This window comes from Panthera leo, chromosome D1, assembly GCF_018350215.1.
Source record: "Panthera leo isolate Ple1 chromosome D1, P.leo_Ple1_pat1.1, whole genome shotgun sequence".
Classification (NCBI taxonomy): domain Eukaryota; kingdom Metazoa; phylum Chordata; class Mammalia; order Carnivora; family Felidae; genus Panthera; species Panthera leo.
In genome coordinates, this window is record NC_056688.1 from 100,490,427 (window position 1) to 100,506,661 (window position 16,235).

At 38.1% G+C, this 16,235-nt stretch overlaps 1 protein-coding gene and 1 pseudogene across 1 annotated transcript; one reads left to right on the forward strand and one right to left on the reverse strand.

Annotated features, from left to right (window-relative positions):
• The first annotated feature begins 3,743 nt into the window (after window positions 1-3,743).
• Window positions 3,744-4,655, forward strand: LOC122201303 (olfactory receptor 4C11-like). Its single transcript, XM_042907188.1, has one exon. The coding sequence runs from the start codon at window positions 3,747-3,749 to the stop codon at window positions 4,653-4,655; it is 909 nt and encodes a 302-aa protein (XP_042763122.1). The 5' UTR covers window positions 3,744-3,746.
• A 7,987-nt stretch (window positions 4,656-12,642) lies between these two features.
• Window positions 12,643-12,743, reverse strand: LOC122201516 (annotated as a pseudogene).
• Window positions 12,744-16,235: the final 3,492 nt, after the last annotated feature.

Below are 16,235 nucleotides of genomic sequence, written 5' to 3' on the forward strand. Positions count from 1 at the left end.
GGGGCCACAGTGGATCCACCTGTATGCTGTCCATTGAGTTTCTAATGCAGGGGATTCAAAGATGGATGTCTTCAGTGCAACCCTGACACTTGAAGGGAGCAGGCACTCATTCCAGGTAAGCCCAAATCCAACTAGACTAAATTTAGAAAAAAACAGATGATTAAATTTTGATAAACAGCTGAATGATTTTGTTCTTCTGTGCTGAATAAATCTCAATAAAATCAGCTCTCATATGTTGTATATCTTCAAATTTCATACCTGACTGCAAAAATATGTTCAGATTTCATAACCTGGCTTCCATGGCCTTTGGCAGAGACGAAACCTTACTTTTCCAAGTTTTTCTACTGTGACACTAGAATCCGTCTAAACCAGCGATTTCATATTGATCTTCTCTGTTTGTCCCATCATCCCCATTAAAACGTTGGTTGGTTTCTTTCATGTCAATGCTCTCACCCCTCTGATTTTCATAGCTTTGCATCACAAACTCTTTACAACCAAGGGCCTATTATATTTCTACTTTCCTCTCCTCATATACAGAACCTGTTATGTACTTTGCATTTTATTATTTATTTATTATTTATTTATTTATTCATTTATTTATTTAATATTTATTCATTATTGAAAGACAGAGGGAGACAGAGTGCTAATGGGAAGGGGCAGAGAGAGAGGGAGACACAGAATTTGAAGCAGGTTCTAGGCTCTAAGCTGTCAGCCCAAAGCCCCATGCAGGGCTCTAACTCACGGACTGCAAGATCATGACCTGAGCCAAGCCATCTGCTCAACCAACTGAGCCACCCTGGCGTCCCTGTTTTTTAGTATTTATGAACGGTATTTGGAGTTGCCATTCCCAGCTCCTGATCACCATGAGCAAATTAGCAGGAACCACAGTGCCGAGATGATTTCAACTACTCGGGGAAGGAAATATGTGTCAAAAACAGTTGTGCAGATGTATTAAGGGTAAATGAACAGGTAGATTAATATCCTGGTAATTTTAATAATCATAATGGAATGTTGATACTAGTAATCATAATGAAAGAGCCATTCCAATCGCAGTTACTAAATATCTGCATCTCTTCTGCGTCGTACATACTGAATTATTTAACCTTCACAGAAACCCTAAAAAGTAGATTATTTTAATCTTAACGTTTACAGAGGAAGAATAAGTAGCACAGTTATGCAGGGACTTGTGAAATATGGCACCATACTGCGCAGTGCGTGGGGTATGAATCCTGGTGGTGTGGCTTCAGCCTAGATGCTCTGTCATTGTGCTAACCTACCTCTCTGCTCTGCTTTAGGGGATTTGCATCTTAGGGAACCTGGTTTAGAACTTGAATTTCTTCAATCACATCTAAAGTTCATCTCTTAACATAACCCTGAGTTTTTCACTGACCCATCTATCCTTTAGGAATTTTTACTCTTCTCTTTGCAGATGGTTTCTATTCTTCTAATACCAATCACATAGTCCCTTACATAATTAATGCTTTCATCTATGCATATCTTAAAACTCAAAAATCATTAAGAACAGGTGAGTATTTTGCCCAATCTTCACAATAAGTCCAGATAATTGTGATTTGATATTTAAAATCAAAGATAATTATGGAATTCTGAGAGAAGGGAACAGGCAGTACAATTTTAAAATGTTTTGAAACAAACACTAAATTAGAATGGGGAAATGGACAGTTTGTAATAAAAGAAAAGGAAAAAAAGTCATAGAAAAAGAGAAAAAGTAAAATCATAATAGGGAAAGCAGCAGAGGCGGGGACTTACATAGCTCTTGCTTATTATAGGCTGGATCTTTTTCTCATTTTATCTGCAGTGCAGTGTAACCATGTTATGTGCAAAGTAGCTTTCCCCAGCTAGTAAAGAGTGGAGCTGGGATTTGAACCCAAGACATCTGACTACAGCAACTGTGTTCTTGACCAAGAAATGTAGTTAGTTATTTTCTTGATGAATAGCCATCCCAGATAGAATATCAAGATTGCAAAATATGAACTGACCAAAGATAAAAAATTTCATAAAAGCAATATTTTCATTAAAAATGTAGTAACAATGTAAAATGTGGTTGGTGATAAAAATGTATGTGCATATAACAAAATACAATTGTTTTCTACTAACCAAATGAGAGAATAAGATCGTGTCATAAAATAACCTTTCTTGTTTGTTTGCATGTTCATCAGCTTTTTTGCAAAATCATCAACCTTGAAATATTGATAATATGTGTATATAGTAAAAGGATGTAGAGATACACACATTTGTAAATATACTTAGAGAATGTTTCCTAAAAGACATTTCTAAAAGAAAACCAAAAGTAGTTATTTCTGGAGAGTAGGAGTGTAAATTCAATAGTTTGGAGACAGCTTTAAATTTTCTTTTATTCTTCTGTGTCTTTTGAATAACTAGTGATAAACATGAATTATTTCATCATAAAATATAGTTAATAAGTGGAGGCAAAATGTTGAGAAACATTTTTAATAATTATCAACAGCAATGATAATCTCTAGCACTTGGGACAACAACATCATACTTTGGAAATTAAGTTGTTATGTATGTGACTCAAAATTGGAAACTATATAAATAACTCAAAGGACAAATGGTCAAAGAGATGCCACTTATGAAACTTTATACAATGTCACATAATTAAATTAACAGTTAAACTAATGCTAAGTATAATAACATGGGAAGAAGTGTTATAATAATTCAAGTCAAAATCAGGACACAAAATGATATAATATGATGATTTCAGTGACAAACTCAACAAGTTATGAACAAAAACTTGAACTAGAACAATCATAATATAGTATGTTGGAATTATGGGATATGTTTCAAGATGAAATGTTTAGAAGTATCCTGGTGACCTCAGGGTAAATGAACATATCTGAGTAACAATACTATTTAGATTATAGGAATCATTAGGAATTTTATAGCATGTTCAATTCATAGGCAGAGATGCCCAATATTCTGAGTTTAGTCCCACAGTACAGTCAAGAGGGTAAACAGTTTCCCTCAATTATGTAAACTTCAAAGGTGTCCTGATATTTGTTATATAATAGCGCCAGTAAAACTGACATTGGACAATGGAGGTTAAGTAAAAGATTGTCAAAACATATTTTGTAAAGTATATTTCATCCAACATACTGATGGAGTCAGAGATAAAGGGGTTAGGGACCCAAAAATGAATAAACTGAACTGTGAATACTTTCTTCCAGAGGGATTCTCCAACAAGTTAATTATAGTGGAATAGTGTTTTCCAGATGTCAAAGTACATAGATAAAATGCATAACACATGTGATATATGTGTGTATCTGTGTGCCTAAACAATCTTTTAATTCTTAGGGAAAATCAGGATCAGATAAGGCAAATATTTGTACTCCGTTTTTCACATGAAAGCTAAATTTTGAGACAGTTAAGTCACTTGCTGAAGGAGAATTGAAGTTCTGATGCTTTCAATCTTAGTAGGAATCATAATTTTTAAAGGACATTTAATTTTACCTCCCCAAATGCAAAGGCTTTGATCCAAGGCAGTTAGTTTCTAAATCAACAGATAGATCTGGGAGAGGCTTGGGCATCTGCGGATTTACCAAGAGTCAAAGAGGATTGAAGGCAGTCAGAGGTAACATAACATGGAGCAAAAGCAAGGCATTCAGAGTTCAGCCCACCGATCTTCCCAAGCTGTCACTTCTTTTCTTCCCTTTGCAGATTCAGCCCTTGTCCTCAACTGCACCTTACTTTCAGCCAGTAGTATTGCGATGAATAGCAGTGTGACTGAATTCATTCTCCTTGGGTTGACACAGGATGCAGGAAAGCAGAAGGCAGTATTTGGGGTCTTCTTGATTCTTTACCTTGCAACACTGTTGGGGAACTTTCTTATTGTATTGACTATTAAAATAAGCAAGACCCTTGGGAGTCCCATGTACTTCTTCCTGTTCTATCTGTCTTTTGCTGACGCCTGCTTCTCTACAACCACAGCCCCCAGATTGATTGTGGATGCCCTTGCTCAGAAGAAGACCATTTCCTACAAAGAGTGCATGACTCAGGTCTTTGAAGCCCATTTCTTTGGGTGCATGGAAATCTTGGTGCTCATCCTCATGGCTTTTGATCGCTATGTAGCCATTTGTAAGCCCTTGCGATACACTACCATCATGAGCCGGCACGTGTGCAGCGTTTTGGTGATTTTAGCCTGGGTGGGATCTTGTATCCACTCTTCGGCACAAATTTTCCTGGCTTTGAGATTGCCTTTCTGTGGCCCCAACGTGATTGACCACTATTTCTGTGACTTGCAGCCCTTGTTGAAACTTGCCTGTATGGACACTTATGTGATAAATTTGCTAGTTGTTTCCAACAGTGGGGCCATATGCACGGTGAGTTTCATAATCCTGCTTATGTCCTATATTGTCATCTTGTACTCTCTGCGTAACCACAGTGCTGAAGGAAGGCGAAAAGCCCTTTCCACCTGCACCTCCCACTTTATTGTGGTTGTTTTATTTTTTGGTCCATGCATATTCATGTATACACGCCCCCCAACCACATTTCCAATAGACAAGACAGTGGCTGTGTTTTATACAATTGGGACGCCCTTGCTCAACCCTCTGATATATACACTGAGGAATGTTGAAGTGAAAAATGCCATGAAAAAGTTATGGTGTAGCAAAACATGACTTCTTTTGATACAGGGTATTCAGGGATTCTAATGTATTTTTCCTTAACAGCTGGTTTCTTTCATGTGCAGGAAAGATGAAATATTCTCATTGTGGGAAAAATCCATTAAAATTTTTAATTTCACTAATATTTTATATATTTAATTGACTTATTATGAATAAGTATGAATAAATGCACATCCCTTTTTCATAGAGGATGGCATTAGAATAGGATTACTTGAAATCCATAAACATTGTGAACCACCTGTGCTGGCTCTCAGTTGAATTCTTTTGACAGCTGGCCATATTCATATGATAATTTATCTTCCTGTACAATTTGTCTTCAGAAAATAATATACTCACTATTGACAGAATGATTGTGTGTTTTTGTGTATGTGTGTGCACACACTAATCCTTTACAGATTTTATTCTAGTCCTTAAGAACTTGGATGTAGAGGTAATCCCTATGGAACCAGAGCTTAGAAATGAAGGTTGTGGTCTCGAGTTGGAGAAGATGTTCTGAGAAAATTCTGTGGTGGAATCTGTGCCTCAGCTTGACTCACTGGGACATGAATGGACCCTCAAACTCCATGAAGGGCTGGAAACCTGAGTGAAAACCTGGACTGTCACTGGATAACACTCTCAGTGTTCAGTGAATGGTGGGAGAAGGAGAGTTTTGCACTTGGCAGTGATGGGCGGTATCAGCCAGTGAACTGCTTTTTGGCAGGGTCCTTCTCTTTCATCGTCACAGATCAGGGTCAGTGAGGGGGTTTGGCAGCAGGAATATGCAGACGGTTAAGGGGTAGAAGCATGGCTAGAAAACAATGTACAGTGTAGAGAAAGCAAAGGTGAAAGGAAAGTGGTAACTGTCTCCAGGTGGGATAGAAGAAGCTTTGCCTTTTTATATTGGAGAATACTCATTGGGTATCTGAACGTTTGCAGGGAAAAAAATGCAGTTCCTGGGTATCTCTATAAAATTGACCTAGATTAGCTTGACTTCCTTGGCTGTTACATTTATTTGCATATCAGTACAACCCTTTATTTATTTATTTATTTATTTATTTATTTATTTATTTAGGTTCCTAATACTATCTGAAAATTCAAATTTCCTATTCCTTGGGAGAACCCAGGATTGAAGGTGCTTTTCAATTTTGGGCTTCTGGTTTTGTAGGAGAATGTTTAAATACATATTTTGATTTTTGAAGTTAACCTAATTGATATGTGTAATGAACACCCTACCACCATAACCACCACCACGCCCGCTACCACCACATCATAATCTCATAATTAAGTACTGTCATGTGATTCTGTTTCAGTGTCTGAACTTATAATTCCCACCAAATTGGAACCAAGAAATTACTTTAAGTGATATAGGCTAATGAGAAAAGAATCCAATGACCTTCCCAATTATGAGAACATTTCTACCAACTGAAGACCAAATGTTATCATGTCCCATCTAAGATGCCCAAGACTCCTACATACAAAGAGGTGGCAGAATAAATAGTTAAGTCCTAAGGAAGACATTTGTCCGAGCTCTCAGTGCCTTATTTACAAGAGGCAATTATCTTTTATGTTCTAAGTGAAGACTCCCGATCTTCCTAACTTTGTGTCTTGCAGTTTCATTTCTGAAGCATTTGAATCCGGTCATGTGAAGGTTATATTTAGAACAATTGCAGAAATTTTCTTGTCATGCTTAGTTCATTTAGATGCCAGATTCTCTTAGATGTTAAATAAAGTCTCAGTTGGAAGGGGTGGGAGAACTTGCAGGGAACTGAAAGATCTTACTTGACCTGGTACCTTAACAAACTGCCTCACTGTCTCTGCTTCTGGCAAATGGTGAAAGCTTTTTATTTGCCTTCCTTCTGGGGGCTTCTATGTAGGCTCTCTAATTTTAGCATCCTTGATGTGGAAAGATTTCTATTTCTTATCATCACTGATGACCCCTTGTTAGCCCTTAGAAAGCCAGTGGTTACCTTCCAAATTCTGTATGCTTCCTGATGAACTCTTTTGGGTTGGTCCCTAAAAGATCTTTATGGCTTCTCTGTGGCAGTTTGTGGGGAAACATCCAGGCATCTCTGCTCCCAAAGTGTTCTATTAATGAAGAAACATTTCTAACATAGACTGACTTCAACCAGTCACCCTCATCTGATACCAACCTGTCTCTCTTCCTTCCTTGACTTTTCTTATCTAAGTCTGCTGAGTGCACCCATATGGAGGGTCCCATGCTAGGTTCTCAGAGTAGCGCTCCTGCATGCAAACACACACACACACACACACACACACACACACACACACACACCCCTGGGGTGAGGGACAGATACCTCTACAGTGAATTCTCTAAAGCTGTTTTCACAAATTACTCAGCCACTTTATAACCCGACCACGTTTATATCCTTTATCTAGTTGTAGGATACTTCTGTTGATCATTTCCTTGGTTTGGAAGTAGCATAAGATGGTTTAGGCACAAGTTCACATCCATTGTGTCTATTCAACATTTGAGTTTTAACACCTTGCTACATAAGAAAGGTTACATTATAAACAATTTGTATGACCACTGGACCTGAAGAGAATTTATTTTCATTTGGAAAGTGATGGTAGACAGCACTGGAGGGGCCAAGATGGTGGAGCAGCCGGGTAGTTTTTTCTTTTCTCTTGTCTCTTCCCTGAAATACAGTTAGATCATCACCAAACCATCTTGCACAACTAGAAAACAGATTTGAGGATTAACACAACAATCTGCAACTTGAGGCACAGAACTCAGCAGGTCCATGGTGCAGAGAGGTGAACTGGGGGAGAGAGAAGCTGTGGATAGTGGGGAGCTGTTTTTGCTTGTGGACAGAGGACAGAGACAGGGCGAGAGTACATGAAATGCACTCCCCCTAACAGCAGCTGATGAGGAAGAGAAAGTGTGGAAACACCCACAAGGACTGATCAAGAAAGGGAGAAAGGGAACTTAGAAAGAAAGGGTTTAATTACCATTTACAGACGGGTTTTATCAAGAAAGGAGGCTGAATTTTGTCAAATGGTTTCTCCATATCTATTGACAGGTTCACGTGGTTCTTCTCCTTTCTCTTACTAATGTGATGTATCACATTGATGATTTGTGGAAATTGGGTCATCCTTGCATCCCAGGTATAAGTCCCACTAGATCGTGGTGAATAGTTCTTTTAGTGTATTGTTGGATCAGGTTGGGTAGGATCTTGTTGAGACGTTTTGCATCCATGGCATCAGGGAAATTGGTCTGTAGTTCTCCTTTTTAGTTCTCCATTTCAGTTCTCCATTTAGTTCTCCATTTCAAGGTAAATGCTGGCCTCATAGAATGAGTTTCAAACTTTTCCATCTATTTCTACTTTTTGGAACAGCTTCAAAAGAATAGGCATTAACTGTACTTTCAGTGTTTGGTAGAATTCCCCAGAAAAGCCATCCAGTCCTGGACTCTGGTTTTGGGGAGATTTTTGATTACAGATTCAGTTTCTTTACTGGCTATGGGCTGCTCAAATTTTCTATTTCTTCCTATTTCAGTTTTTGTAGTTTATATGTCTCTAGGAATTTGTCCATTATTTCCAGATTGCCCAATTTATTGGCATATAATTGCTCATAATACTGTCTTAATATTGTTTGTATTTCTGCAGTGTTGGTTGTGATCGCTCCTCTTTCATTCTCCATTTGATTTATTCAGGTCCTTTCCTTTTCTTCTTGATCAAACTTGTTAGAGGTTTATCAATTTTATTAATTCTTTCAAAGAACCAACTCCTGGTTTCATTGATCTGTTCTTTTTTTTTCATTTTGATACAACTGATTTCCACTCTAATATATATTATTTCCTGTCTAATGCTCATTTGGGGTTTTATTTGCTGTTCTTTTCCCGACTCTTTTAAATATAATGCTAGGTTGTTTTTCTGGGACCTTTCTTCCTTCTTTAGGAAGGCATGCATTGCTACACAGTACCCTCCCTCTTATGACTGCCTTGGCTCTGAGCAGATTTTTTGCTGTGGTGTTATCATTTTCTTTGGCCCATATACTTTTTATGTACCTCTTTAACTTCTTGGTTCACCTATTCATTCTCTAGTAGGATGCTCTTTAGTATCCAAGTATTTGTTGTCTTTCCAAATTTTTTTTCTAGTGGTTGATTTTGTGTTTCACAGTGTTGTGGTCTGAAAATATACAAGGTATGATCTCAGTCTTTTTGTACTTATTCAGGGCTCATCTGTGTCCCAGTATGCGATATTTTCTGGAGAATGTTCCACGTGCACTGGAGAAGAATATGCATTGTGTTGCCTTAGAATAGATTGTTCTGAATATATCTGTTAAATACATCCAGTCCAGTATGTCATTCAAAGGCTTTGTTTCTTTGCTGATTTTCCACTCAAATGATCTGTCGTTTGTTGTAATTTGGGTGTTGAAGTCCCCTACTATTATCGTATTATTGTCAATGAGTTCCTTTATATTTGTGATTAATTGATTTGTAAATTTGTGGTATCAAACCTTGGGGACATAAATGTTTACAATTGTTAAATCTACTTGGTAGATAGACACCTTAATTATGATCTAATGCCCTTCTTCATCTCTTGTTACATTCTTTATTTTGAAATCTAGATTTTCTGATATAAGACAGGCTACTCCAGCTTTCCTTTGGCAACCACTAGCATGATAGATGGTTCTCTATCTCCTAACTTTCAATCTGAAGGTGTCTTAAGTCTAAAATGAATATCTTGTAATCAGCATATAGATGGATCTTGTTTTTTTTTTTATCCATTCTTTTACCCTATGTCTTTGATTGCAGCATTTAGACCATTGACATTTAGAGCGAGTGCTGAACGATATGAACTTATTGCCATTGTGTTGTCTGTGGAGTTGGAGTTTCTGGTGGTATTGTCTGGTCCTTTCTAGTCTTTGTTGCTTTTGATCTTTTTTGTTTTGTTTCGTCTTTTCTCCTCTCAGAGAGTTCCCCTTAAAACTTCTTGCAGGGCTGGTTTAGTGTTCACTAACTCCATCAGTTTTGTTTGTCTGGGAAACTTTTTATCTCTCCTTCTATTTTCAATGACAACCTTGCTGGGTAACGAATTCTTGGCTGCATATTTTCTGATTCAACATGTTGAACATATTTTGCCACTCCTTTCTTGCCTTCCAAGTTTCTGCGGATAGGTCTGCTGCAAACCTGATCTGTCTTCCCTTGTAGGTTAAGGACTTTTTTTTTTTCCCTTACTGCTTTCATGATTCTTTCCTTGCCTGAGTATTTTGTGAACTTGACTATGATATGCCTTTTTGATGCCCGGTTTTTGTTGAATCTAATGGGAGTTTTCTGGGCTTCGTGGATTTTGAGGTCTACTTTTCCACTATTATTTGCTTCCATGACCCTTCTACCCCTTTTCCCTCTCTTTGTCTTCTGGGACCCATACGATTTGGATGTTACTCCTTTTTAATGAGTCACTGAGTTCTCTCATTCTTATATCCTGCTCTTTCGCCTTAGTTTTCCTCTTTTTTTCTGCTTCATTATTCTCTATAATTTTGTCCTCTGTATCATGAATTTGCTGCTCTGCTTCATCCATCCTTGCCACCATAGCACCATTCGAGATTGAATGTCAGTAATAGCATTTTTAATTTCACCTTGACTGGAGCTTACTTCTATTATTGCCACAAACGGGATTCTTCATGTTTTTTGTTTTTTATTTTACCCTGGGTAGTATTCTTACAATTGTGATTCCAAATTCGTGTTCTGTCATCTTGCTTGTAACTGTGCTGATTAAGTCCCTGGTTGCCATTTCTTCCTTTTCTTTCTTTTGAGGTGAATTCCTTCATTTCATCATTTTGAAGGAAGAAAAAGAATTAACAAAATAAAGTAAATAAATAAAAATAAAAAATTAAAATCAACACAAAAAAAATCAAATGAAGGATGCTAGTCACAGGTGTGTTCTGGATGTTTGTTGAAAGAAGTTTGATAGAATAGAGAAAAAAAGGAAAGAATAGTAGTGAAAAAAGGCAAACAGTTGAAAATTTAAAATAATGAATACAATAACATAGAATAAAAAGAAATGAGGAAAGTGAAATAGATTTAAAAATTTACAAAAACGTGAAAAATACAGTAGAAAAAAACTGAAGAAAAATCTTTTCATAAAAATGGGAATAAGTATCATATTTTTCTCTTTCTGTCTTCACGAACAAGAAAAGAAAATAAAATTAATATAGAGAACAAACATATGGGAGCTGGAGGCGTTTTGAGCTGGTGGATGAATAAATGGGCAAAGGACATTGAGGAAGACACTTGTTGGGATGAACACTGGATGCGAGATGTAGGGGATGAATCACTGGATTCTACTCCTGAAATTATTAGTGAACTATATGCTGACTAAATTGCATGTAAATTAAAAAATATAATGTGGTATGTACAAAGCAGTCATAGCATTAAAATGAATGACATCTTATCATTTGCAACAACATGGATGCACTTAGAGTGTCCATAAGCTAAATAACTCAGACAGAGGAAGTCAAATAGCACATGATTTCACTCATATGTGGAATTTAAGAAATAAGGCAAATGAACAAAGAAAAAAAAGATAAGAAACACCCCAGACTCTAAAATACAGAGTGGAAAATGCTGGTTGCCAAAGGGAGGTGGGTAGCTGGGTGAAATAGTAAAGGAGATCAAGAGGAGAGAAGATACTCCAGAGGTAGCCAGTCTATGACACTTGTGATGAGCACTGAGTAATGTGTAGAATTGCTCAAAAACAAAAGTGCGTTTCATTGTTAGTATAACTTGAATTGATTTAAAAATAAAAAAATATTTTAAAAATGTCTTAATTTCCATATTCTTTCTCTTCTCTCTTTACCTACTGACTCAACTGACTTCAAAATATTTAGAAATTTTAATGAGTAGGTTTCATTGTAATTTTATATTTTATGAGTCTCATTAAGATTTATTGTATTATATCTAAGAGTGACATTCTCTAGAATGGGAAAGAGGGGTAAGTTTAGAACCTTGCTTAAAGTGACAGAGACAAAAATAGTGAAGCTAGAATTCAATTATATCACATGTGGTTTAACCTGTACATGGGCTCTGAGTTTTGTGGGGTTAGAAAAGATTTGGCCTAAAGAGCAGAGCATTTGGGAACTTTCAGTGATCTATACCTGCTTGCTTTTTCTGTAGGGCAGGGACAGGAGTGGAGCACTTGGTAACTGAAGTGAGATGTGTCCCTTAGGACAGACTGGAGAGGGAGAAGGGCTCTGGGGACAGAATCTGCCCACTGACAGTCTTGTTCAAAATCCTTGGCACTGTGGTTTGCTGTGGTCAAGGATTGACTGAGTTTATCCCTTGGGGTTGGGTGGGAAGGACAGAGTCCTTGTCCCTTCAAAGGCTCAGCATTTGTGAACATCTATGAAATCTCTATAAATATCTGATTTAGGAGGAAGAAATGTTAATTCATGTGCTCTTCCAGGGGTTTTTTGGGGGGGGGGTTACAGAGCTGCTTTAGAAATGTTCCTATCATAGAATAGTGGGGATGTTTCCTTTTTATTCTCGTAAGTTTTAATAATAGAAGTGAGAAATTTTATGCTGATATTTCAGCTCTAACTCAGGCCTTCTAGGAAAGACTGGCGATCTGTGGAGTATCTCCTCTCCCCACAGACCTTGCACTGGAAAGCTGAGTAAATCTATTGGATGTACGTTTACATGTTGCACACTTACTGCACATGATTCATCTTCAAAGTAAATCTGAATTGCGAGAGCAAATCTAGGAGCTCTCTATTGGATCTCATCTCCTTTACGAGCAATAAGGTAAGTTTTCAAACCCAAGTAAACTATGTTCTTTTCCTTGCCTCCCATGCAGGCCTGGGTTTTAGGGCAGTTGCCATGATATAATTCTGTCTCCTGAGAAGCTTGAAGCTCCGGGAACATATTTGTCTTAGTGATGAGAGGATCTGAATGTGTCAGGGCTCCCAGCTTTCGCTGGTCTCTGCTTGATGTGTCACAGTCTCAGGAGCAAATTTTTAAAAATATAATTTGTTTTCAAATAAAAATATGGAATGCTTTAGGAGTTTGCATATGAAACTTGCGCAGGGGCATGCAATCTTTGTGCGTTCCAATTTTAGGAATTGTGCTCTGAAAGCGAGCACACTCGGGACCAATTCCTTGGAAGGGGGTGGTTATATTTGAGGGGGCAGAGGTATAGTACCCTATACATGTGGGTTTCTTTTTCTTTTAATTGATTAAATAAGCATCTGACCCTCAATTTATTTATTTACCTATTTATGTATTAAATTAAATGTTTGTTTATTTTTTTTGAGAGAGAGAGAGAGAAGAGAGAAAGAGATAATGAGTGAGGGAGAGAGGGAGAGAGAGAGAATCCTAAGCAGGCTGTCAGTGCAGAGCCCAATGCTGGGCTTGATCCCGTAAACCCCGAGATCATGACTTGAGCTGAAAGCAAGAGTCTGACTCATAACTGACTGAGCCACCCAGGCACCCCCTATACATTTGAATTTCTTATGTATAAGGCTTAATGTTAGGAAAAAGGATTGGATTGTATACTGACCATACACCATCATTATGCATTGGCACTGTTGATTACACGATTCTATTATATACTGATTGTTCTGCCAGTCGTGATATTAAAGTTGTCTGTCCAGACCCACTGTCACCCCTGCTTACAGCTAAGAATTATATTCTCTTTCTGCTGTTGGGGTAAGGGGTATATATGGAGTGGAGGAATGAGAAGCAAACTCTCTCATGAAATCCAAATCTTTATCCCTAACAAGATTCTTTGCTCAACCTTACACCGTGGGCTTAAGAGATAAATGTGAACATAAATAAATATAAATATAAATAAACAGAAACATAAATATAAATATAAATTCTGCTCTCTTTTTTAATCCCTCTTCAATATGCATCCATTTGAGAGTCAGGATACATACTGGGCATGGCAGTGCTTTTCTTCTCTACTGGTTCATGGTTTCTGGCTTTATGCCGGCTCCACCCAAATGAAAGGAGTCTGATGCTTTGCTTGGCAGGGCTGGTGAGGTGTGGACTGTTTGAGAAGGAGAGATTTCCATGGAGCACAAAGGTTTGAGTTCTGGTACTGGTTGCTTTTTGACTGCTCTCTGCTAAGCTGCTTCCCAGCCTAGTCGGACGTGTACAAAATAGAACAAAGAGAAATTCCCTTATGAGATTTAAAAATCAAATGAACAAAGAAATTAGAGGAAGAAAAAAGAAAGAAGGCTATAGTCAAGGGTTGTATGATCCAATAAATACACACACACACATACACACACACACACACACATTTTAACAGTTGAAGGCCATTAGTGAGAAAGTTGTTTGGGAAAACCTGGAAGGCTCTGGTGAGGAGATGAACAGGGTACTCTGGACACAGAAAGCAATGGAAGGGGGAAGTTTGTCAGACGAAGGTCATTTAGCCACTAAGAAATGTTGAAAATGTAGGGACTGAGATAGTAAGGACATATTCATGAGGGACAGCAAGTGTCAGGCATGGCTGGAACACACACGAGCAGAAGCCCTGGGAGGAAAGGTGGTAAGCAAGACTATGGCACAGCGTTTGAGGACTTTGAAAGTCATGGTGAGTATTTCAGCCTTTGCACTTGAAAACCACAGCAACCCTTTAATCATAAGTTATGATTCATCATATTTTTAGAACGCCCACTTTTCCTTTTCAAGTTGTAGCTAGGAGGTAAAAAGAGGGAGAGGATAGAGAGTGAGGAGAAGAGGGAATTTCTGAAATTGTTTCCTTTCCTTCTGTTTAGAAACATAGAGGGTCCACTTAAAGAACTGTAGGATTGACCATTTGTAATACTGACGTTCATGAGATACCAGCCCGATTTTGTACTATGTATGAGCTAATAATGCTCACAGTGAAAACTCACGTAGTTATCTCCTTTGACATGTTATTTCTCTTCAACAAAATGGTGTGAGACATTTTATTTAGAATTTGATGAGTATTAGACACTGTGTGAAAGGAGTTTTTATGTCCCATGTTTTGAGAATCTAAACTGATCCAGTTTTTAGATCAGTGAAAATACTCTGCATGATATTACGATGATGGATGTCTGTTTCTAATATGTACCGAAACCATAGAATGTACCACACCCAAGAGTGAGCCTTGGGGTAAACTTTGCACTCTGGGTGATGAGGATGTGTCACGGTAGGCTCATCAGTTCTGGGAAATGTACTGTTCTGGCGGGCGATGTTGGTAATGGCAGGGGTGATATTTGGGTGGCGGCTAGGGACCATATGGGGAATCTCTGTACCTGTGTGTTGGTGTTGCTGTGAATGTAGCACTGCTGTAAAAAATTAAGTCTTAGCAACAAGAACGAAGTAAAAAGCAACAACGACCAAAAAATCTTATTAAAGCTGAGAGGAGTTGTGTGATTTTGCTACCTCCTCCCCGCCCCCCACAGAGACAGCTGAGAGGGAGCCCATCTGCTCCTCCTCTGAGAGGGGAAGGGACAGGTCTGGAGTCACCACTGAATCATACTCGGGATGCCTGCTGGGTCAATCTTCGTTCTGTTGGGGCCACAGTGGATCCACCTGTATGTTCTCCATTGAGTTTCCAAGTGCAGGGGATACAAAGATGGATGTCTTCAGGGCAACCCTGACATCTTGAAGGGAGCAGGCACTCATTCCAGGTAAGCCCAAATCCAACTAGACTATGTTTAGAAAACTAGATGACTAAATTTTGATAAACAGCTGAATGAGTTTGTCCTTCTGTGCTGAATAAATCTCAATAAAATCAGCTGTCATATCTTGTATATCTCCAAATCTCATACTTGACTGCAAAAATATGTTCAAATTTCATAACCAGGCTTCCATGGCTTTTGGCAGAGACAAAACCTTGTTTTTCCAAGTTATTCTACTATGACACCAGAATCAGTCTAAACCAGAGGTTTCATATTGATCTTCTCTATTTGTCCCATCACCCCCATTAAAACTTTGGTTGGTTTCTTTCATGTCAAATGCTCTCACCCCTCTGATTTTTGTATCTTTGGATCACAAACTCTTTACAACCAAGGTTATATTTTATTTTCACTCTCATGTCATCATGGTTCACATATAGGGAAGCTGTTTGCATTTTGTATTTGTTTTTTACTATTTTTATTTATTTATTCTTAACATTTATTCATTTTTGACAGACAAAGAGAGACAGAGTGTGAATGGGGAAGAGGCAGAGATAGAAGGAGACACAGAATTTGAAGCAGGCTCTATCTAGCCTCCAAGCTGTCAGCACAGAGCCGGATGCGGGGCTGAAACTCACGGACTGCAAGATCATGACCTGAGCCAAAGTCAGCTGTTCAACCGACTGAGCCACCCAGGCGCCCTTGTTTTTTAGTATTTGTTAAGGATATTTGGAGTTGCCATTCCCAGCTTCTGATCACCATGAGCAAATTAGCAGGAACCACAGTGACAAGATGATTTCAGCTACTCGGGGAAGGAAATATGTGTGAAAAACAGTTGTGCAGATGGTATGGGTAAATGAACAGGTAGATTAATATCCTGTTAATTTTAATAATCATAATGGAATGTTGATACTAGTAATCATAATGAAAGAGCCATTCCAATCGCAGTTACTAAATATCTGCATCTCTTCTGCGTCGTAC